The 22,039-nt window shown below is 39.7% G+C and overlaps 2 protein-coding genes across 2 annotated transcripts in view; one reads left to right on the top strand and one right to left on the bottom strand.

The window, feature by feature from the left end:
• The window catches only part of TRAPPC3L (trafficking protein particle complex subunit 3L), a 72,310-nt gene extending 51,327 nt beyond the window's left edge, over positions 1 to 20,983 (top strand). The window contains exons 4-5 of the mRNA XM_045391640.3: positions 16,161 to 16,346; positions 19,748 to 20,983. Coding sequence (XP_045247575.2) covers positions 16,161 to 16,346; positions 19,748 to 19,867 — 306 coding nt within the window. The 3' untranslated portion in view covers positions 19,868 to 20,983. The remainder of the gene's footprint in view (positions 1 to 16,160; positions 16,347 to 19,747) is intronic.
• CALHM5 (calcium homeostasis modulator family member 5) lies at positions 1,521 to 7,869 on the bottom strand. Its single transcript, XM_005551651.5, has 2 exons — positions 7,213 to 7,869; positions 1,521 to 3,868 (listed from the first exon to the last, which is right to left on the bottom strand). Exons 1-2 carry the CDS (start codon positions 7,750 to 7,752, stop codon positions 3,479 to 3,481), a joined length of 930 nt encoding a protein of 309 aa, XP_005551708.3. The 5' UTR covers positions 7,753 to 7,869; the 3' UTR covers positions 1,521 to 3,478.
• Positions 20,984 to 22,039: the final 1,056 nt, after the last annotated feature.

Here is a 22,039-nt window from a genome sequence, read left to right as displayed (position 1 = left end):
GTTAACTCTAGCCCAAGGACCCCCTCCATATGCTTCAATTCTAGACCTGGAAGAGACTGTTGTGGCAGACATTAGTATGACCTTTGGGTGCCCTCTCTAGATATCCAAATTCAGGGTGCCAATGTCCCAGTTCTGCGGTGTAACCTCCTCTGGAAGATCACCCTTGGACCAATGGAGACTCCTCACCTGGAGTTTTATGAGGAACGCTCTCTCTTGCCCCGGAACGACTCTCGGCTGCAATGGAAGCCCCAGAGCACAGTTGGGTCAGGAGGAAGCTGACATTCCAGAGCCCCCATAGGTCAAGCTGAGGCTGAAGTCCCAGAATTTCCTGTGGGATTGATTGAGACTCCACTTGAAACTGCATTCTTTCTTGTGTGTATCCTGCTAATACATTTCTCCTAAGAGGATTTCCTTCTTAATAAATCATGTATACACAGCTCCCTGTGTCAGGCGCAGCCTCTAGGGAGCACATCCAAAGACAACTAATGGTCCACACATCTTAAAGTCTCTGCTATCAAAGCCGGCTCATGCTGCTGCCTCCGGATACCCATTCCCTCAGGATACTCAAGAGCAGACACCAATTTGCTCTCCCTATCTTGCTCCACTGCTCCCAGGACAATTCGTGGGACAGATAAGTTTTCTTGGACTTGTTTTGTTCCTGAGTAAAGGACTGTTAAAAAATTTAGGACCAGGAGTCAGGATGAGAACCTGTTAAGTGGCTTCTTCCAGAGGAGGAGGATGAGCTCCTCTGCTACTTATGAAGCTGCAGCACCAAGTACCCAGCCTGCCGGCTTCTTGCCAGTCAGCTTGGAGTTTCTTGAATGAGGCAGTCATTGTCATGAGTGTAAGCTTTCTGAGTGCAGAAAGTCCCTGGAGTTGAGGGTAGCAGAAATATGCCCCAGATATGACTCCTCAATCCTCAGTTTCTCACAACTAACCTACTTCTATAGAATTTCTGTTTCAGCCTCTCAAGCACTGCAAGAGAGGCATGGGCCTTGGTTCCTATGTGTATTTTTCCAGCTCAGAAGACACTTAAAGGCAGACAAACTTCAAGTCAAGAAAGATTAAGAAAGAGAATTCTTTGCTGAATTTTGTCTCCCTTTATTCTGAAAACTCTACTCCTTCACATCCCTAATCCCTGTTCTGTCCCTGCCAGATACACACACAGACGTCTGACCCTGCACCTCCAAGTTCCCAAAGATATTGTATGTAGAAAAAACACCTTTTTTAATTGACATTCACACTCAACACTAAACACTGCTTGCCACCAATTGTATGGGTTTTCTCCCACGCAATTGGCCAATTTCTCCCACACAATTGGCCAATTCTCCAACACCAACTGGATATCTTAAATTCAATTCTGGCATTAATCGGCATTAAGTGCAGACCCCCAGCAGGTTAAGGGCTCAGTCCCATAAGACCTCCCCCAACTTCAGACACCAGTCACAAGCAGTAGCTTCCAAAGTTACTCACATCTTCTATCTGACATGGCTACAAAGCAGAAGTTCCAATGAGTCTCAGGAAAGAGCTTTATTTACTTTCATCCATCTATCATAAAAGAATATAACTCAGAAACGGTCAGATGGAAGAGATGCACAGGAACAGGTTTGGCAGAAGGGGCATGGCGCTTCCACGGTCCCTTTGGGCACACCACCCCTCATGTATTGAGCAACGCAGAAGCTCTCTGAACCCTGTCCTTTGGATTTTTATGGGAAGCTTTATTCTTAGGCATGATTGATTAAATCATTATCCATTTGTGAGCGACTCAACCTTCAGCCCCACTCCCTTCCCCAAGGTCTGGAAGTGGGCCTGAAAGTTCCAACCCTCTAAACACATGGATGGTTCCCCTGGCAACCAGACCCCATTCTGAGGCCATTCAGAAGCCACTAACCATCAGTCATCTCATTTGCATACTACCAGACACATCACTTGGGAGGTCCCAAAGGTTTTAGGAGCTCTGCACCAGGAATAGGAAGAAAGATCAAACACATATTTCTTCTTGTAAACGACAATAACATAGATATGTTCTGGGTCCTATACTTGTAGGATTGAGTTTGCCACCATGTTTCATGTTAATAAAAAGTTAATATTCAGTTTTCTCAAACTAGGAGACATAGACTCCCACTGATATAGGTATGAGCCACAGCACAAAACATAGTTCTTTTTTTAAGCACAATTCTTCCCAGAGATTTAAGGAGAATTTATGTACATATACACATACACATATGTATGTATATACTGACGTGGATATAGTACATTGTAGAATGCAAGATTTGCATTATTTCTGATAAATGTAAGACTGCAATACAGTTTTATGCCAGTACTGCTTTGGACAATGTCCCCAGACCTTTAGTCAGGGTCAATTTACCCTAGTATAGTCTGAATGTTTGTGTCTCCCCCCAATTTCATGTTGGGGGAGAATGTTGAAATCCTAACCCCCAAGCTGATAGTATTAAGAAGCAGAGCCTTTGAGAAGTAATTGGGTCATGAAGGTGGAGCCTCCAGGAATGGGATTAGTGCCTTATAAAAAATGCTCAAGGGAGTTGATTTGCACTTTCCACCATGGAAGTTCGCTGAGAAGGCAGCAAGCAGTTTGCAACCTGGAAAATTGCTCTCATCAGAACCTGACCCACAATACTTGTAAGGGTCCACTAAATGTTTTTAATTTCTTTTAAAATCAGAAGAAAATACATAAACTTTTAGGCTGAAGAAAGTGCTAGTCAATGCAGTTATAAATATATAACTTTTATCAATGTTATATATTTATCAATGCAGTTATAAATATATATTTCTATATATATATGTATTTGTTACTACTACTTTGAATGTAGGAAGTGGTTCACAAAGGCAAAAGTACATAAAGCTCACACAAATCTTGATGCAGCCCTGCTTCCAGGGACGTATTTTCAGTATACAGTGAAAACGTGAAAAACTTTCAGTTTCAGGCATCATATTCTTGCAACTTTTCATTTTTGAGAACTGAGGTCTTCAGATTCTGAGGGAATGAATTCCAGAATTTCATACATCCTTAAAAGGATAGATTTGAAGGACAAAGATTCCTGCTGATCACACTGCAGGAGCCACTGTGTAAGGCAATCTGTATTAAAAGTAACTTGCTCACTCACAAGCCATTGCTTCTGCCCCTAAATTCTGCAACCAATATTTACAGAGACCAATGAGCCCTCTCACATGAGTCTCTCTGTTGAATGATAAAATCTTAGATCTTGGAGCAACATTTGGGCCTACTGAGCCCAACTCTCCACCAATGCAAGAGTATCTTTGTCACCCTTCAGCATCAATTTGAGCACATACTGATGCTCCACTTAAGACCTTCAAAGCAGTTTCCTTTGTGTTATTGTCTTGTAAAGATACTCCAAATGTAAGAAAATACAGAGATACACAGGTTACTGGTGATAAGTTAGGAGGATCCCAGAATGAGCCTCCCACTCAGCACCATGAGTCAGTGATGGTGGATGAGCTACACATTGTGGGCAGTACCCACAAGGACCATTGTCGTCTCATCATCCTCAGGGCTAAGTTCCAGACCATCGTCCACCACTCTGTGGAGGGTGCTGTAGTGTTGCCGGCTTTGGTGGAAAGAATGCAGCTCTGAAGCAGCCTCCCAGGCAGCAAACGTAGGCATGGGAAAAGGATCTGGCCTCTTGTTTTCAAAAAAGCATTTCAGGTTCCTCTCGCTCAGCTTGTTGGCATAGTCCAGAAATGTGTTTTCCAACTGCTCCTTCTCCTTTTGTGCATATGTCTTCCAAAAACTCAGCTGGAGGTAGCTAACTTTAGATCGGCAGCGAGCATAACATGTGGTGAGCAGAGAGAAGAAAGATGCTGAACAAATCAGGCACCATCCTATAATCTTAACAAGAAAGAAATATTGAGTACACATGAAAGCAAAGTAATTTAGGGAGCTAGGGTGGTATTATTGAGAAGTGTATAGCTAAATTATTACCATGTTCTTTGGCATACCTCATTTGAAATCATTCATCTTAATTTGTAAACACTTTAAACTCACTTTTTGAATTTATTAGGTAAACTCAAAATAAAGTTAGGGTTTACCTAATCTCTATTCTCCTCCCCAACATTGCTGGTGCAAAGAAGGCAGGCAGACGGAAAAGAGTACAAAGTATAGATTACATAAGACTTACAGAAATCAAGCTCAGATAGTATTAGCTCTGAGAGGAAAATATTCTGTGCATAAGTAAATGTGGTCATTTCAGCTCTTCAGCCACGCATTTTTAGGCATTGATAAATGTATATACATGGCTAGTGACTGATTTTTTTTCTGTCATTACTGTCCATGGAAAAGGGAGACAGACGATACAATCAGGAAGCTGAAGCCATAAGAATTTAAAGGCTGAGAAAAAATTAGGATCATTAAAATCTTGAAAATGATTTGTCTTGATTTTTGATAATTAGAAAAAACAAACTCTTTCCTGAATATGAAATGATTCAGCTTTTCTCCCCTGGATCTTAAAAGCAAAAGTTTAAATAGCTCAAATTATCTTCTAACTTTTTTGGCTCTAATTCTGTTTTCACAATTGGAATTAATTTTATGTTTGGAAAACTAACATTTTTTTCAAGGTGTCTCTTGACATTTAGTTTAAATGATCCTTAATATTCTTTAGCATATGAGCCTATTTGAAAATAGAAATAATCTACAAATGAGCCCATTCAGACCATAACAAAACCACAAATAAGCTTTAAATCAGTGGTTCCCAACTTCTGGCTCAGATACAGAGTGTCTGTGAAGGGTCTCAACCTCTGCACCAATGCCAACTCTGGACTGGCACTACTCAGGTTTAAATCTAAACTTTCCCCTTACTGTGCATATTCTTGTATCTCAGTTTCTTCACTTGTGAAATGGGGGTTACTCACCTTGAAGGGTAATTTGGTGGACCTAATGAAATCATGCTGGACACATGTATTCATTCAGTTTTAGCTAATATTATATGCTGCTATTCTTCAAATGTATATACACTTATGTAATTGTGTTAATGAATTCATAATATCTTCCTGTACTTATAATTAATGAGTGAGGCACAACTACCATCATGTGAAAGTCCTTGAATGGCTTGTGGTTGGCTACCTTGTATCTTCCTCTTTCCTTCATTGTCTATCTTCCTCTTTTTCCACAGCTGAAGCTTCTGTACGCCATCTCATCTCAGTATTGGAGCCAGTTTCAGCTGAGTTATAAACTATTCCATCAGCTTCAGGTCCCCTTCTCCCTTTCACATGACCTTTGCATTGACCGATGCTTCCCCTCAATTCACAGTACCCAGAGTCAAACTAGAGCATGGTGGATGCTTCCATAGCAGCCCTCAATAGTGTCTTATTTTGCATATGTTCTCCCCCAAACCCTGGCAGTTTTCCTCATTGACTTGGAACACCTACTGTGTACCAGAAACTTTATGCCCATTTATGTCTATCATCTCAAAATCTTCCAACTACTCTCCAAAGTAGGTGATATTACCACCAACTATGAGAAAACTGGGACTCAAAGAGGTCGAACCACTAGTTCTAGGTCACATAGCTGGTGATTGATAGCGTCAGCATACAAACCCAAGGCCAGACAATTCCAAGACTGAGCTCTTTCCACTACTCCATTCTATCTTCCTTAAGAATAGAGACTCATCCAGCTAGAATTTTTGTTTATCTGCCCCACCCATGGATGAATGTTCTTTTCCACCTCCAGGCACATGTCCAACTATTATTGGTCTGGACTATATGTTGCCTCCTGCCTATCTGAACCTCTGTATTCAGCACCTGCTGTTGATACGACTCCTCTTGCCCACATTCCTTATGCATCTTCCCACAGGAATCAGCCCCAGGTCCTTCTCATTCTGACGAAGAATCAGCAAGTCAGTGTGCTCAGTCTAAGTTATGACATGATGTGCATGGTTTCCAGGTGCCTGTGTTTAGAGCGGAGAAGCTCACACAGTGATAGGTGTTTGGGCCTGGCACTGAGTGAATGGAGCCTGGTGCCTGAGGACATAAACCATAAATCAATCATTCTATCATAAGAGTTGTAAGTTATACCCTTCTTCAGTAAAAGACACAAGACATTTGGGAGCCTGGTATGTTTTATCTAAGATGTGCTTTATGCATTAAAGAAAAGATTTTGTTTTGGAGAATTTTTTGACTTACCAATTTATGAAGAGTATGACTTTACTGCCAACCAGCTTTGGAGTATATGATTTTAAAAACAGACTTTGCCTTGATGTGTTGTTACCAAGGCAAATCCTTGTTGAATAATGCTATTTCAGTGCCTTTATTCTGACGCAGATAGCGTTCCTGACAATTTGTAGATCTGCTTATCAACTCTTACCGCTTGTTTTGCTTTTGGGAATGCAATTCTTACTACCTATAAATGGGAGGTCAGTCCTTCCTAAGGCTGTACATCTGGATTTGTGTTCATGTGCCTGGAGGAATGACAGGCTACTTCCCTGCATCAATTAGGTAAAGATATGATTTCCTTCTGTTACATAAAACAATGCCCCAATCTTGAGCTTCTGAAGTAATTAAGAACCTCTTTAGCTGTATAGCACAAAGAGTATAAAACATAATCTCCCTAGAGAGTACGGTCACTTTTTCACAGAAGCTATTTTAAAACTGCTGATTCCTACTTTACAAGGGAAATTCTTCTCAATCTTGGTAATATTTATACACAGAGAGAGCGGTTGCCAGAAATCATTCAAGAGACTCTCTACACTAATTATATTACACGCAACTTTGAAAAGTATTAACTCATTTCATTCAGCTACATTTTAATAGATGAATAATATATGTGTGTGTTTGAGAAATGAACTTGAATATAAATAATTGACAGAAGGCAGTAATTTCCAGTTACAGCTCTGCCATTAACACTCAATTTATGATTTAGTGTTAGACATTATTTATTTACAAAGTCAACCCAGAGAGAATGTTTTAAAGTACTTAAGTATTTACTATTTACATATGGACAATCCAGTGGATATTTTCTTTTCAGAACCGGAAAAGAGATAATCCAGTCAGCAACTTTACTGAACCATCCAGCCTTTCAAAAGCTTTTCCTGAGATAGTCTCAATGCTGCATCAGGTTTCAGTTTCCATTTAGTTTCAAAATATTCGGACAGGACACAGACTCAGCCCTGGCTGAAAGGAGGACAGAGAGAATACTTCAAGCTCATGCTGAGAGAAAATGGCGAGTTTGTGTTTTCTTACCTGAGACTGGGCCTGAAGGGACAGTTTCAGTTCTTCATTGATGGTAGGTAGCATGCTAGTTTTGCCACAAGAAACTTTGTGAAGTTCTTCCCAGCACTCTTTGGGCTTACCCTTGCAAATCAGCTCCAGGAGTCCCGAACTTCTCGTCCCGCTCATGGCACATTCATAGAAAGTTCCATTGAGCAAAGCCACAGAAAGCCACATCACTGGAGCCACCAATGAGCTCAGAGTGATCTGGCCAAGGACGTAGAAGAAACGGCAGCTGTGGCCTCTGGGAAAGATTTTCCTGGGATTCACACAGCAGCCTGTGAAGAGTCTCCATGACCTATTGTTCAGAAAGAATCCCAGGATCAGTAACACCCAGGCAGGAGCAAAGAGGAAAACCAGCCCATAGGTCATATTCTCAGTGCTGCAGGGGCACTTAAAAGCCACAACAGAAAAGAGACGCTCACTTCCCACGGTCAGCAGAGCCATGAAGCTGTAGCCAATAACAGTTTTCTGATTAAGGAAGAATTTTAAAATGCCCTGAAAAGCATCCATGTTGGAGATGCACAAAGAGGGAAAATGCTGTGCCTTTGTTATTGGCAGAGCTGCTGTGGCAGTAGCTGAGAGTGGAGCTCTTTCTTCATCAGAAACAACAGTCCTTCTTCTCAGACTGAATTGAGCCAGATAAGGAAACAGGGTCATTCCTTAGGAATGACTGTTTCTCAACATGTTTAGATAATGCCTCCTACTGGTGGAAATAGGGCTGTGATACTGCAGCCTAAAGGCTGAGAATAAATTCAAAGTGCACAGGCTCCATTTTTACATTCTTTCCATGTGGCTTGGATTGAAAGTCAGAAGAGAAATTCTCACTCATACAAATAATAGTCTAGGAATTTTCCAGTGTAAGGAATCAACATTAACAGAAAGAGGTTTCAGCCGATTGATCAGGAGACAAATCAAATCTGCAAACCTTGAATTTTTTTCCTCTTGCTATGACTTGAGATTTGGAAGACAGGGATTTGCTTTCTTTTTTCATATATATAAATACACATGAAAATTATATATATATATGTCAATAGCTTTGGGGTACAAGTGGGTTTTGGTTACATGGATGAATTATGCGTGTGTGTGTGTGTGTGTGTGTGTGTGTGTGTGTGTGTGTGTGTCTATATATATATAGAGAGAGAGAGAGAGAGAGAGTGCTGAATTCTGAGATTTTAGTGCACCCATCACCGGATATGTATGTGTACCCAATATGTATTATTTTATCCCTCACCCCAATTCCACTCTCCCTCTTTCTGAGTCTCCAAAATCCATTATACCACTCCATATGCCTTTATGTACCCACAGCTTAACTCCCACTGATAAGTGAGAACTACAGTTTTTGGTTTTCCATTTCCAAGTTACTTTGCTTGGAATAACAGCCTCTAGCTCCATCAAGTTGCTGCAAAAGACATTATTTCATTCTTTTTTATGACTGAGTAGTATTCCATGGTGTATATACACTACATTTTCTTTATTCATCAGTTGATGGTTACTTAGATTGCTTTCATATCTTTGCAATTGTGAATTGTGTTGCAATAAATATACATGTGCAGATTTTTTTTTTTAAATATATAATGACTTCTTTTTCTTTGGATAGATACCCAGTAGTGAGATTGCTGGATTGAATAATAGATCTACTTTTAGTACTTAAAGTTATTTCTTTAAGAACTAAAGAAAAGTGCGGTGGTTCGTGCCTGTAATCCCAGCATTTTGGGAGGCCGAGGCAGGTGCATTGCTTGAGCCCAAGAGTTCGAGACCAGCCTAGGCAACATGGTGAATCTCCATCTCTACATAAAAAAACCCAAAAAATTTTGGTTTGACTACATGCACCTGTAGTCCCAGCTACTTGGGAGGCAGAGATGGGAAGATTGCTTGAGCCCAGGAGGCTGAGGTTGTGGTGAGCCAAATCATGCCACTGCATTCCAGTCTGGGTGATAGAGCAAGACCCTATCTCATAGATAAATACATAGAAGGAAAGAAAGAAATCTCCATACTATTTTTTATAGAGGTTGTACTAATTTACATTCCTACCAGCATTCTACCAAAATTCTGTTTTCACCAAATTCATACCAATATCTATTGTTTTTTCCTTTTTAGTAACATCCATTATTACTGGGATAAGGTGGTATCACATTGTGGTTTTAGTTTACATTTCCACAGAAAATTAGCCTCTTACAAAATTCTATACAAGTAAAAATAGTATTTTTATTTATTTATTTTTATACTTTAAGTTCTAGGGTACATGTGCACAACATACAGGTTTGTCTCACAGGTATATATGTGCCATGATGGTTTGGTGCACCCATCACCTCGTCATTTACATTGGGTATTTCTCCTAACGCTATCCCTCCCCCAGGCCCCCAGCCCCTGACAGGCCCCATTGTGTGATGTTCCCCTCCCTGTGTCCATGTGTTCTCATTGTTCAGCTCCCACTTATGAGCAAGAACATGTGGTGTTTGGTTGTCTGTTCTTGTGATATCTTGCTGAGAATGATGGTTTCCAGCTTCATCCATGTACCTGCAGAGGACATGAACTCATCCTTTTTGATGGTTGCATGGTATTCCATGGTGTATATGTGCCACATTTTCTTTATCCAGTCTATTATTGATGGACATTTGGGTTGATTCCAAGTCTTTGCTCTTGTGAATAGTGCCATAATAAACATACATGTGCATGTGTCTTTATAGTAGCATGATTGATAATCCTTTGGGTATATACCCAGTAATGGGATTGCTGGGTCAAATGGTATTTCTGGTTCTAGCTCATTGAGGAAATGCCACACTGTCTTCCACAATTGTTGAACTAATTTACACTCCCACCAACAGTGTAAAAGTGTTCCTATTTCTCCACGTCCTCTCCAGCATCTATTGTTTCCTGATTTTTTAATGATTGCCATTCTAACTGGCATGAGAGGGTATTTCATTGTGGTTTTGATTTGCAGTTCTCTGATGAACAGTGATGATGGGCATTTTTTCATATGTCTGTTGGCTGCATAAATATCTTCTTTTGAGAAGTGTCTGTTCATATGCTTTGCCCACTTTTTGATGGGTTTTTTTTTCTTTGTAAATTTGTTTAAGTTCTTCGTAGATTCTGGATATTAGCTCTTTGTCAGTTGAGTAGATTGAAAAAATTTTCTCCCATTCTGTAGGTTGCCTGCTCACTCTGATGATAGTTTCTTTTGCTGTGCAGAAACTCTTTAGTTTAATTAGATCCCACTTGTTTATTTTGGCTTTTGTTGCCATTGCTTTTGGTGTTATAGTCATGAAGTCTTTACCCATGCCTATGTCATGAATGATATTGCCTAGGTTTTCTTCTAGGATTTTCATGGTTTTAGGTTTTACATTTAAGTCGTTAATCCATCTTGAGTTAGTTTTTGTATAAGGTATAAGGAAGGGATCCAGTTTCAGCTTTCTACATATGGTTAGCCAGTTTTCCCAACACCATTTATTAAATAGGGAATCCTTTCACCCTGCTTGTTTTTGTCAGGTTTGTCAAAGATCAGATGATTGTACATGTGTGGTGTTATTCTGAGACCTCTGTTCTGTTCTGTTTGTCTATATATCTGTTTTGGTACCAGTACCATGCTCTTTTGGTTACTGTAACCTCATAGTATAGTTTGAAGTCAAGTAGCGTGATGCCTCCAGCTTTGTTCTTTTTGCTTAGGATTGTCTTGGCTATGTGGGCTCTTCTTGGGTTCCATATGAAATTTAAAGTGGTTTTTTCCAATTCTTTGAAGAAAGAAGGTGGTAGCTTGATGGGGATAGCATTGAATCTATAAATTACCTTGGGCAGTTTGGCCATTTTCATTATATTGATTCTTTCTATTCATGAGCATGGAATGTTTTTCCATTTGTTTGTGTCCTCTCTTATTTACTTGAGCAGTGGTTTGCAGTTCTCCTTGAAGAGGTCCGTCACATCCCTTGTAAGTTATATTCCTAGGTATTTTATTCTCTTTGTAGGAATTGTGAATGAGAGTTCACTCATGATTTGGCTCTCTGTCTGTTACTGGTGTATAAGAATGCTTGTGATTTTTGCACATTGATTTTGTATCCTGAGACTTTGCTGAAGTTGCTTATCAGCTTAAGGAGATTTTGGGCTGAGATGATGGGGTTTTCTAAATATACAATCATGTCATCTGCAAATAGGGACAATTTGACTTCCTCTTTTCCTAATTGAATACTCTTTATTTCTTTCTCCTGCCTGATTGCCCTGGCCAGAACTTCCAATACTTTGTTGAATAGGAGTGGTGAGAGAGGGCATCTTTATCTTGTGCCGGTTTTCAAAGGGAGTCTTCTCATTTCTGCCCATTCAATATGATATTGGGTGTGGGTTTACCATAAATAGCTCTTATTATTTTGAAATACATCCCATCAATACCTAGTTTATTGAGAGTTTGTAGCATGAAGGGCTTTTGAATTTTTTCAAAGGCGTTTTCGGCATCTATTGAGATAATCACGTGGTTTTTGTCTTTGGTTCTGTTTATGTGATGGATTACATATGTTGAACCAGCCCTGCATTCCAGGGATGAAGCCGACTTGGTGGTGGTGGATAAGCTTTTTGTTGTGCTGCTGGATTTGGTTTGCCAGTATTTTATTGAGGATTTTTGTATTGATGTTCATCAGGGATATTGGCTTAAAATTCTCTTTTATGTTGTGTCTCTGCCAGGCTTTGATATCAGGATGATACTGGCCTCATAAAATGAGTTAGGGAGGATTCCCTCTTTTTCAGCTGATTGGAATAGTTTCAGAGGAATGGTACCAGCTTCTTTTCATACATCTGTGTAGAATTTGGCTGTGAGTCCATCTGGTCCTGGACTTTTTTTGGTTGGTAGGCTATTAATTATTGCCTCAATTTCAGAACCTATTATTGGTCTATTCAGAGATTCAATTGCTTACTGGTTTAGTCTTGGGAGGGTGTATGCATCCAGGAATTTATCCATTTCTTCTAGATTTTCTAGTTTATTTGTGTAGAGGTGTTTATAGTATTCTCTGATGGTAGTTTGTATTTCTGTGGGATCGGTGGTGATATTCCCCTTTATCATTTTTTATTGTGTCTATTTGATGATTCTCTCTTTTCTTGTTTATTAGTCTTGCTAGTGGTAGATCTGTTTTGTTGATCTTTTCAAAAAACCAGTTCCTAGATTCATTGATTTTTTGAAGGGTGTGTGTGTGTGTGTGTGTGTGTGTCTGTGTCTGTGTGTCTATCTCCTTCAGTTCTGCTCTGATCTTAGTTATTTCTTGTCTTCTGCTAGCTTTTGACTTTGTTTGCTCTTGCTTTTCTAGTTCTTTAAATTGTAATGTTAGGGTGCTGATTATAGATGTTTCTTGCTTTCTCTTGTGGGCATTTAGTGCTATAAATTTCCCTCTACACACTGCTTTAAATGTGTCCCAGAGGTTCTGGTACATTGTGTCTTGTTCTCATTGGTTTCTAAGAACATCTTTATTTCTGCCGTCATTTCATTGTTTACACAGTAGTCATTGGAGCACGTTGCTCAGTTTCCATGTAGTTGTGCAGTTTTGAGTGAGTTTTTTGCTCCTGAGTTCTAATTTGATTGCACTGTGGTCTGAGAGACAGTTTGTTATAATTTCTGTTCTTTTACATTTGCTGAGGAGTGCTTTACTTCCAACTATGTGGTCAATTTTGGAATAAGTGCAATGTGGTGCTGAGAAGGATGTATATTCTATTGATTTGGGGTAGAGAGTTCTGTAGATGTCTATTATGTCTGCTAGGTCCAAAGCTGAGTTCAAGTCCTGGATATCCTTGTTAATTTTCTGTCTCATTGATGTGTCTAAGATTGACAGTGAGGTGTTAAAGTCTTCCATTATTATTGTGTGGGAGTCTAAGTCTCTTTGTAGGTCTCTAAGGACTTGCTTTATGAATCTGGATGCTCCTGTATTGGGTGCATATATATTTAGGATCATTAGCTCTTCTTGTTGAATTGATCCCTTTACAATTATGTAATGGCCTTCTTTGTCTCCTTTGATCTTTGTTGGTTTAAAGTCTGTTTTATCAGAAATCAGGATTGCGACCCCTGCTATTTTTTTTTCTTTCCATTTGCTTGGTAAATCTTCCTCCATCCCTTTATTTTGAGCCTCTGTGTGTCTTTGCATGTGAGATGGATCTCCTGAATACAGCACACTGATGGGTCTTGATTCTTTTTTTTTTTTTTGAGACGAATTCTCGCTCTGTTGGCCAGGCTGGAGTGCAGTGGTGTGATCTCGGCTCACTGCAAGCTATGCCTCCTGGGTTCACGCCATTCTCCTGCCTCAGCCTCCCGAGTAGCTGGGACTACAGGTGCCTGCCACCATGCCCAGCTAATTTTTTGGTATTTTTAGTAGAGACGGGATTTTGCCATGTTAGCCAGGATGGTCTTGATCTCCTGACCTCGTGATTCACCTGCCTCGGCCTCCCAAAGTGCTGGGACTACAGGTGTGAGCCATCACACCCAGCCGATGGGTCTTGACTCTCTACCCAATTTGCCAGTCTGTGTCTTTTAATTGGGGCATTTAGCCCATTTACATTTAAGGTTAGTATTGTTATGTATGAATTTGATCCTGTCATTATGATGCTAGATGGTTATTTTGCCCAGTAGTTGATGCAGTTTCTTCATAGTGTCAGTGGTCTTTACAATTTGGCATATTTTTGCAGTGGCTAGTACTGGTTGTTCCTTTCCATGTCTAGTGCTTCCTTCAGGAGCTCTTGTAAGGCAGGCCTGGTAGTGACAAAATCTCTCAGCATTTGCTTGTCTGAAAAGGATTTTATTTCTCCTCCACTTATGAAGCTTCATTTGGCTGGATATGAAATTCTATGTCGAAAATCCTTTTCTTTAAGAATGTTAAATATTGGCTCCCACTCTCTTCTGGCGTGTAGAGTTTCTGCAGAGAGATCCTTTGTTAGTCTGAGGGGCTTCCTTTTGTGGGTAACCCAACATTTTTCTCTGGCTGTCCTCAACATTTTTTCCTTCATTTTAACCTTGGTGAATCTGAGAATTATGTGTCTTGGGGTTGCTCTTCTCAAGGAGTATCTTTGTGGTGTTCTTTGTATTTCTTGAATTTGGATGTTGGCTTGCCTTGCTAGATTGGGGAAGTTCTCCTGGATAATATCTGGAAGAGGGTTTTCTAACTTGCTTCCATTCTCCCCATCACTTTCAGGTACACTGATGGTAGATTTGGTCTTTTTACATAGTCCCATATTTCTTGGAGGCTTTGTTCATTTCTTTTTACTCTTTTTTTTCTCTAATCTTGCCTTCTCACTTTATTTCATTAATTTGATCTTCAGTCACTGATATCATTTTTTCTGCTTGATCCAATCAGCTACTGAAACTTGTGTGTGCTTCATGAAGTTCTTGTACTATGGTTTTCAGCTCCATCAGTTCATTAAAGTGCTTCTCTACACTGGTTATTCTAGTTAGCCATTTGTCTAAATCTTTTTCAAGGTTTTTAGCTTCCTTGCGATGGGTTAGAACATGCTCCTTTAGCTCAGAGAAGTTTGTTATTACTGACCTCTGAAGCCTACTTCTGTCAACTTGTCAAACTCATTCTCCATCTCCAGTTTTGTTCCCCTGCTGGTGAAGAGTTGTGGTCCTTTGGAGGAGAAGAGGTGTTCTGGTTTTTGGGATTTTCGGCTTTTCCGCTCTGGTTTCTCCCCATGTTTGTGGTTTTATCTATCTTTGGTCTTTGATGTTGGTGACCTATGGATGGGGTTTTGGTGTGGATGTCCTTTTTGTTGATGTTGATGCTATTCCTTTCTGTTTGTTAGTTTTCCTTCTAACAGACAAGCCCCTCCGCTGCAGGTCTGTTGGAGTTTTCTGGAGGTCCACTCCAGACTCTGTTTGCCTGGGTATCACCAGCAGAGGCTGCAGAACAGCAAATATTGTTGTCTGATCCTTGTTCTGGAAGCTTCGTCCCAGAGGGGCACCTGCCTGTATGAGGTGTCTGTCAGCTCCTACAGGGAGGTGTCTCCCAGTCAGGCTACATGGGGGTCAGGGACCCACTTGAGGAGGCAGTCTCTCTGTTTTTGGAGCTCTAACACCATGCTGGGAGAACCACTGCTCTCTTCAGAGCTGTCAGGCAGGAACGTTTAAGTCTGCAGAAGTTGTCTTCTGCCTTTTGTTCAGATATGCCCTGCCCCCAGAGGTGGAATCTAGGAAGGCAGTAGGCCTTGCTGACCTGTGGTGGGCTCCACCCAGTTAGAGCTTCCCTGCCTCTTTGTTTACACTGTGAGCATAGAACTGCCTACTCAAGCCTCAGCAATGGTGGACACCCCTCTCCCCACCAAGTTTCAGCATCCCAGGTCAATCTCAGTCTGCTGTGCTAGCAGTGAGCAAGGCTCCGTGGGCATGGGACCTGCCAAGCTAGGCACAGGCTTTGGAGGGAATCTCCTGAGGGAGGGAATCTCCTGAGGGAAGGAATCTCCTGTTCTGCCAGATGTGAAGACCACGAGAAAAGTGCAGTATTTGGGCAAAAGTGTACCGTTCCTCCAAGTACAGTCACTCATGGCTTCCCTTGGCTAGGAAAGGGAAATCCCCTGATCCCTTGAGCTTCCCATGTGAGACGATGCCCTGCCCTGATTTGGCTCACTCTCCATGGGCTGCACCCACTGTCCAACCAGTCCCAGTGAGATGAACCAGGTATCTCAGTTGGAAATCACCTATCTTCTCTGTTGATCTCACTGGGAGCTGTAGACCGGAGCTGTTCCTATTCAAGAATCTTGGAAGTGATTCACAAGTAAAAATATTTTAAAATTTCACACCATAGGATCAATAAATTGCAAAGCTAAGGGTGAAGCCATATTTCCTGACTATAGACTCCATGTACTTAACCATTGTGCTGCAATGCCTAGAACAGGGTATTTGTTTAGTCTGCTAATAGTTATTTGTTCTAGACCAAGTTTTAGTAATTTTGTTTTCTTCTTATCAGGTTGCTTTCAAGATGTATCTGGGAATTACACCAAGTGTGACCTGTAACAATTCAAGCAGAAATGAATTTTCCCTGATTCTAGACAAGAATCCTCTGGTGGAGTTTGTGGAAGAGCTCCCTGCTGGACGATCTTCTCTGTGCTACTGCAACTTGCTGTGTGGGATTATCAGAGGTGCCTTGGAAATGGTAAAGTTGAATAAGTGAAGAATGAATGGAGAATCTCTTAGTCCTTCTAAGACTAAAATAAGATAACCAATATGCATAATTCATTTTGCTGGGTACATTAGTTATCTAATAACGTGTTACAAAGTACCCCCAAAATGTAGCAGCTATAAAAACAAACATTTATTTTCTCACACAGTTTCTGAGGATCAGAAATCTGGGAGCAGCTTAGCTAGGTTGTTGTCACTCAGAGTCTTTCATGGCTTAGTACACGTGCAGTCAAGCTGCTGGCCAGGGCTGCAACCTCTGGCAACTTGACTGAGGCTGGAGAATCTACTTCCAAGCTCACTCACACACCCCCAGTGCCTTGCTGGCAGTTGGCAGGAGGCTTCATGAGGTTCCTGGCCACATGGACCTCTTTGTAGATCTAATCACAACATGGCCACTTATGCGGCCAACCCTGGTGCCATGGAGGAGTGGGTTACCTGAGGGTGTGAATAACAGAAGGTAGGGATCATTGGCCATTTTGGAGGCTGGATTTTACACCTGAATTATTAATTGGTTTAACTAAAACAGTTATTAGTATCTGCTAAGTGTCAGGCACTGAGTATACACAGATGAACAAGACATAGTTGCTGCCTTTACAGAGTCTTTCTAATGGAGAAGTCAGATGCACAAATAAGTATAATTAAGGCTATGAGAGAACCTGTGGCAGGAAAAACTTCCTAGACTTCCTAAGGAAACTCTAAACTGGCTTTTGAAAGAAAAATAGGAGTTAGATAAAAGCCTTGGGTAAGAGGAGCAGGAGAAAATAATACAATAGGTAGAAGAATCAGCATGTCCAAAGGTACAAAAAGAATGTTTCAATCAAGGAACAAGGAACTTGAATTAGTTCAGTATGACTGACATATAAATTGAGAGACAGATTGTCATGAGAAAGAAGGCTTAAATTATTTACGGAAGACTGATTTTAAGAAAAGGAGTTCATATGACAAGCTTGGAAATTCAGATTTTTACATTGGAAGCAACAGAAATCAATATAGGTTTAAAAACAGTGGAATAATATTTTGAAACTTGTGTTTTAGGAATTTCATTTGCTTATCAACCAAATGAAAGTATATCAGAGGGAACAATGCTGAAGGAAAGGATGAGGGCACTTTGGAAGTTATGATGGTAACCTCAGGTAAAACCAGAACAAAGCCTTGACAGCAGGAATAGGGAGAGGAAGACCATTTGAACAACATCAAAAAGATGGAACAGATAAGGCTAGGTTATGAACTGACTGAAAGGAGCGAAATTCAGAAAAAGATTCAAGAATGATTTGTAAGTTTCTGAGCAACCTGTAGAGATGGTTGTGCTATTAAACCAAGAGGAGCAAAACCAAGAGGAGTACATCTGGGCTTGGTAGAGACAAAGTGAGGAGTTAATTTTGAGCCTGCTGGAGTTGAGGTGTTTAACACACGCAAGTGAGGCTATCCAGCAAACTGTTGTTTATCCCTGTCAGGAGTTCACAGAGAGACATGAATTGAAGAAGCATTAGAATTGGAAAAGAATGTCTAGGCAGAGTCTGTAGAGCAAGAAGAAAAGGGATTAACAGAACCGTAGGAAGCAATAAAATATAATAAGTAGGTTAAATAGATAGCACGAAGGCTGAAAAGGATACCAAGAAAGAGAAATCAGAGGGAGGAAAAGAAGGAGTCATAGAAACAAGGGAGGAGAGCATTTCAAGAAGACAGAGTGATTAATAAGAACAAGTACAGCAGAGAGTCTAAGTTAAACTAGACCCGAAAAATATTCACAACATTTAGGAACCAAAAGACCCAGGAAAGCCTTGGTAAAAGCTCCTTTGGGAAAGTGGAGGGAAAGAAGACAATCTGTCAAAGATTGGTGAGCCAACAACAGCTTAGGAAGAGATGACAGTCATCAAAGTCTCATTTTTCCAGCAGCTTAGCTATTAAGAATGGTGGGACCAGATAGCAACCAAAGTCTTGCCATGTGTTGAGCTACCTAATAATGAGGCATGCATGTGATTTTAAATTATTTGTGATAATTAGGGGAAAACAGAATAACAAGTACTCCAAAAGCATAAAACAATAGAAACAATGTATTGTTCACACAGATTCTCCATGCTTCCACCCTAGCATCTTTTTAGACTTGTCCTATAGTCGGTGGCCATGAGATCAAGGAAGGGGTGGGAAAGCATTCTGAGCGTTTATGGGCAAAGGGAGAAACCATAAAACCAAGTCAAAAATAGGAAAAGAATGTCTTCTACTTTCATAGATAACAGTTGATTATATTTGCTGAATGACAGCTGGCATCAGACCTCATGTGTCCCCAAATATCCAAATAGCTTCAACATTGTCTGCCTGTTAATTTAATTTATTTTCTGTTAAATTTTGACAAAGACTTAAAAAATCTTATGGAAGAAAAAGTTGAGGATGAATTTTGCTTCTGTATTTCCAAGTGCAGTCTGCGTCCTTCTGTTAAATGGTAGGCATTGCAAGGCTGGGCCCAGTATGAGTCAGATAATTTGGTACACTAAGGGTTTAACAAATTGAGGCTGACTAGCTAAGGAATTCTTAGTGAGAGAGGGGAGTGAGTCAGGTAGGATTCAATAAATATCAATTAATTTCCTGCTACACGTGAGCATTTTTCACATATTATTTGCTTTTACTTGGTGCTTTTACTTATTTATCTTATTTTTCCCAATAAAGCAAAATAACTCTGAATAAATACACTATTGGGGGTAGGTCAGCAATATCATGCTGCTCTTATGTGGACACATGTTAATGAATAAAGAAGTAAGCCCTGCTTACTTCAGTGCCTGGGAAATGGGAAATACCTTACAGAGAAAAAGAAGGCCTGAGTATCAAATATTCATGTCTGTAATTTCAGTCTTCAATTTTATATCTATAATTCATTTAATTGATATTATTCTCAAAGCCTTCAAACCATAAGTGATCGCTAAATGTTGTTAGGATAAGTGATTATGTTATTTAGCTAATGACAGAATGATTTATGGCAAATCTGTTTGAGAGCAATCATTTAAGAATCCATTTATTCCTGGAAATTCTGCTGACTAAGCACACTGGGTCAAGGCTATCTTTGAGCAGGGAATTTGTGTTCTTCTAAAGATGGATCCATAATTCAGCCTTGCACAGTGAGCTAAGCTTGGCAGAGTCTGGGTGTCCCAGTCATCCTAGTTGGCCTGGAGCACCCTTCTCTTTGCAGAGTCACACCACAGAGCTGACACACAGCTGTACCATCTCTGGAGGACACTCAGTAAAGGGCCCTTTATCCACGAACAAGCTTTTTAAAAAATCATTTCTTAAGGAACGTAAAGAAAGCTGACAAAAGACTGAGAAAAATTTAGTTTTTTGTTTTTTAATTAAATGACACAGACCTGTATTTTTCTTCTTTCCTAGGTTCATTTGGCTGCTGATGTTACATTCTTGCAAGACAGACTAAAAGGTGACAGTGTGACAGAAATAGGAATAACATTTCTAAAAAAGCGAGATGAGAAAAAATATAGACGGAAGAAATGAAGAATTGCACGGAAAATGCCACAGGGTGGCTAGTTGAGTTAATATTAGCTAAACATGTATAGACATAGAAATTTTGAATTGCTTAATAGCATAAACTTTGAAAGGCTTATAAATCACCCAGAAATTTGAAATGCAGGGCACAAAAATTTAAAGTTTTTTTTTTCCTTTTGCTTATAGATCACATATTTTCAATCTCATGTCCACAAAATTTCATATAATGTGATTTTCTCATGTATTAGCTTGGCTTATAGCTTTAGCCTCCTGATGCTACCCTTGATTTGTAATCACCAAGTCAAGCTATTTATTCAATGATAATTTTGAAACATTATAAATAACATTTAATTTTAATTTATTTTATTTAGTTTTAATATAGCTGATATTAACCAAATTCCTTCCTTTTCTCATAAAATATTGCTTGATGGTCAGGCCAGGAAACCTCTTAAATAAAGGATAAATAATATTCTTTGAAAATACTTTCTTACCCCAAAGCTTATTAATTTAGAATTTCTACTATCATTTTAATCCCCTAAAAAGTCTTCCACAGAATGTTTTCTCTGTGACCAGAACACATTTAAAATTCATATGTACTGAATTAAATACACAGTAATCTTCACCAGACCATTGGCACACAAGGGCAGCCTACAAGGCAGCCCAGAATCTACTGGGCTTTGCAGATAACTCACAAGTACAAGTTATGATTGGTGTGATACTATCCTACAGAATTGGAGAAAATATTTGTAAACTACATATCTGACACCCTTGTGTTATTAATAACCAGAATATATAAGAAGTTCAAACAACTCCATAGGAAAAAATTAATAATCCAATTAAAAATGGACAAAAGATCTGAATAGACATTTCTCAAAAGAAGACATACAAATGGCAAACAGATATATGAAAAGGTGCTCCACATCATTGGTCATCAGAGAAATGCAAATCAAAACTATAATGAGATATTATCTCACCTTAGTTAAAAGTGACTTTCATCCACAACAGGCAACAGTGAATGCTTGCAAAGACGTGGAGAAGAGGGAACTCTGGTACACTGTCGGTGGGAATGTAAATTAGTATAACCACTATGGAGAACGGTTTGGAGGTTCCTCAAAAAACAAAAAATAGAATGATCATATGATCCAGCAATCCCACTGCTGGGTACATACCCAAAATAAAGGAAATCAGTATATCTAAGAGATATCTGTACTCCCATGTTTATTGCAGCACTATTCACAATGGCCAAGATTTAGAAGAAATCTAAGTGTCCTTCAATAGATGAACGAATAAAGAAAATGTGGTGCATATACACAATGGAGTACTATTCGGCCATAAAGAAGAATGAGATCCTGTCATTTGCAACAACATGGGTGGAACTAGAGGTCATTATGTTCAATGAAATATGTCAGGACAGAAAGACAGACTTAGAATGTTCTCACTTATTTGTAGGAGCTAAAAATTAAAACAGTGGACTCATGAAGATATAGAGTAAAATGATGGATATCAGAGGCTGGAAAGGGTAGTTTCAAGAGAAGTGGAGACGGTTAATGGGTACAAAAATCTAGTTAGATAGAATGAATAAGATCTGGGCCAGGCATGGTGGCACAAGCCTGTAATCTCTGCACTTTGGGATGCCAAAGTGGGAGGATTGCTTGAGCTCAGGAGTTTGAGACCAGCTTAGGTCATACACACACACACACACACACACGCACACACATATATATATATTTGGGTTTTTTTTTTTTTTTTGGCATACTTGTGCATACCTGTGGTCCCAGCTACTCGGGAGGCTGAGGTGGGAGGATTGATTAAGGCCAGGAGGTTGAGGCTGCAGTGAGCCATGATTGTGCCACTACCCTCCAGTCTGGGCAATAGAGTGAGACCCTGTCTTTAAAAAAAAAGTACAAGAATGAATAAGATCAAGTATTTGACAGCACAACAGGGTGAGTATAGTTGATAATAACTTTTTGTACATTTAATAATAATTAAGATTATAAATGGATTGTTTGTGAGAGAAAAGATAAATGCTTGAGGTAATAGATACCCCATTTACCCGATGTGATTGTTATACATTGTATGCCTGTATGAAAACATCTCATGTACCCCATAAATATATATACCTACTGTGTACCCGCAAAAAATAAAAATTAAAAAATAATCAAAATAAATAAAACTGGTATA

This window comes from Macaca fascicularis, chromosome 4, assembly GCF_037993035.2.
Source record: "Macaca fascicularis isolate 582-1 chromosome 4, T2T-MFA8v1.1".
Classification (NCBI taxonomy): domain Eukaryota; kingdom Metazoa; phylum Chordata; class Mammalia; order Primates; family Cercopithecidae; genus Macaca; species Macaca fascicularis.
This window is presented reverse-complemented; position numbering and strand designations above follow the sequence as displayed.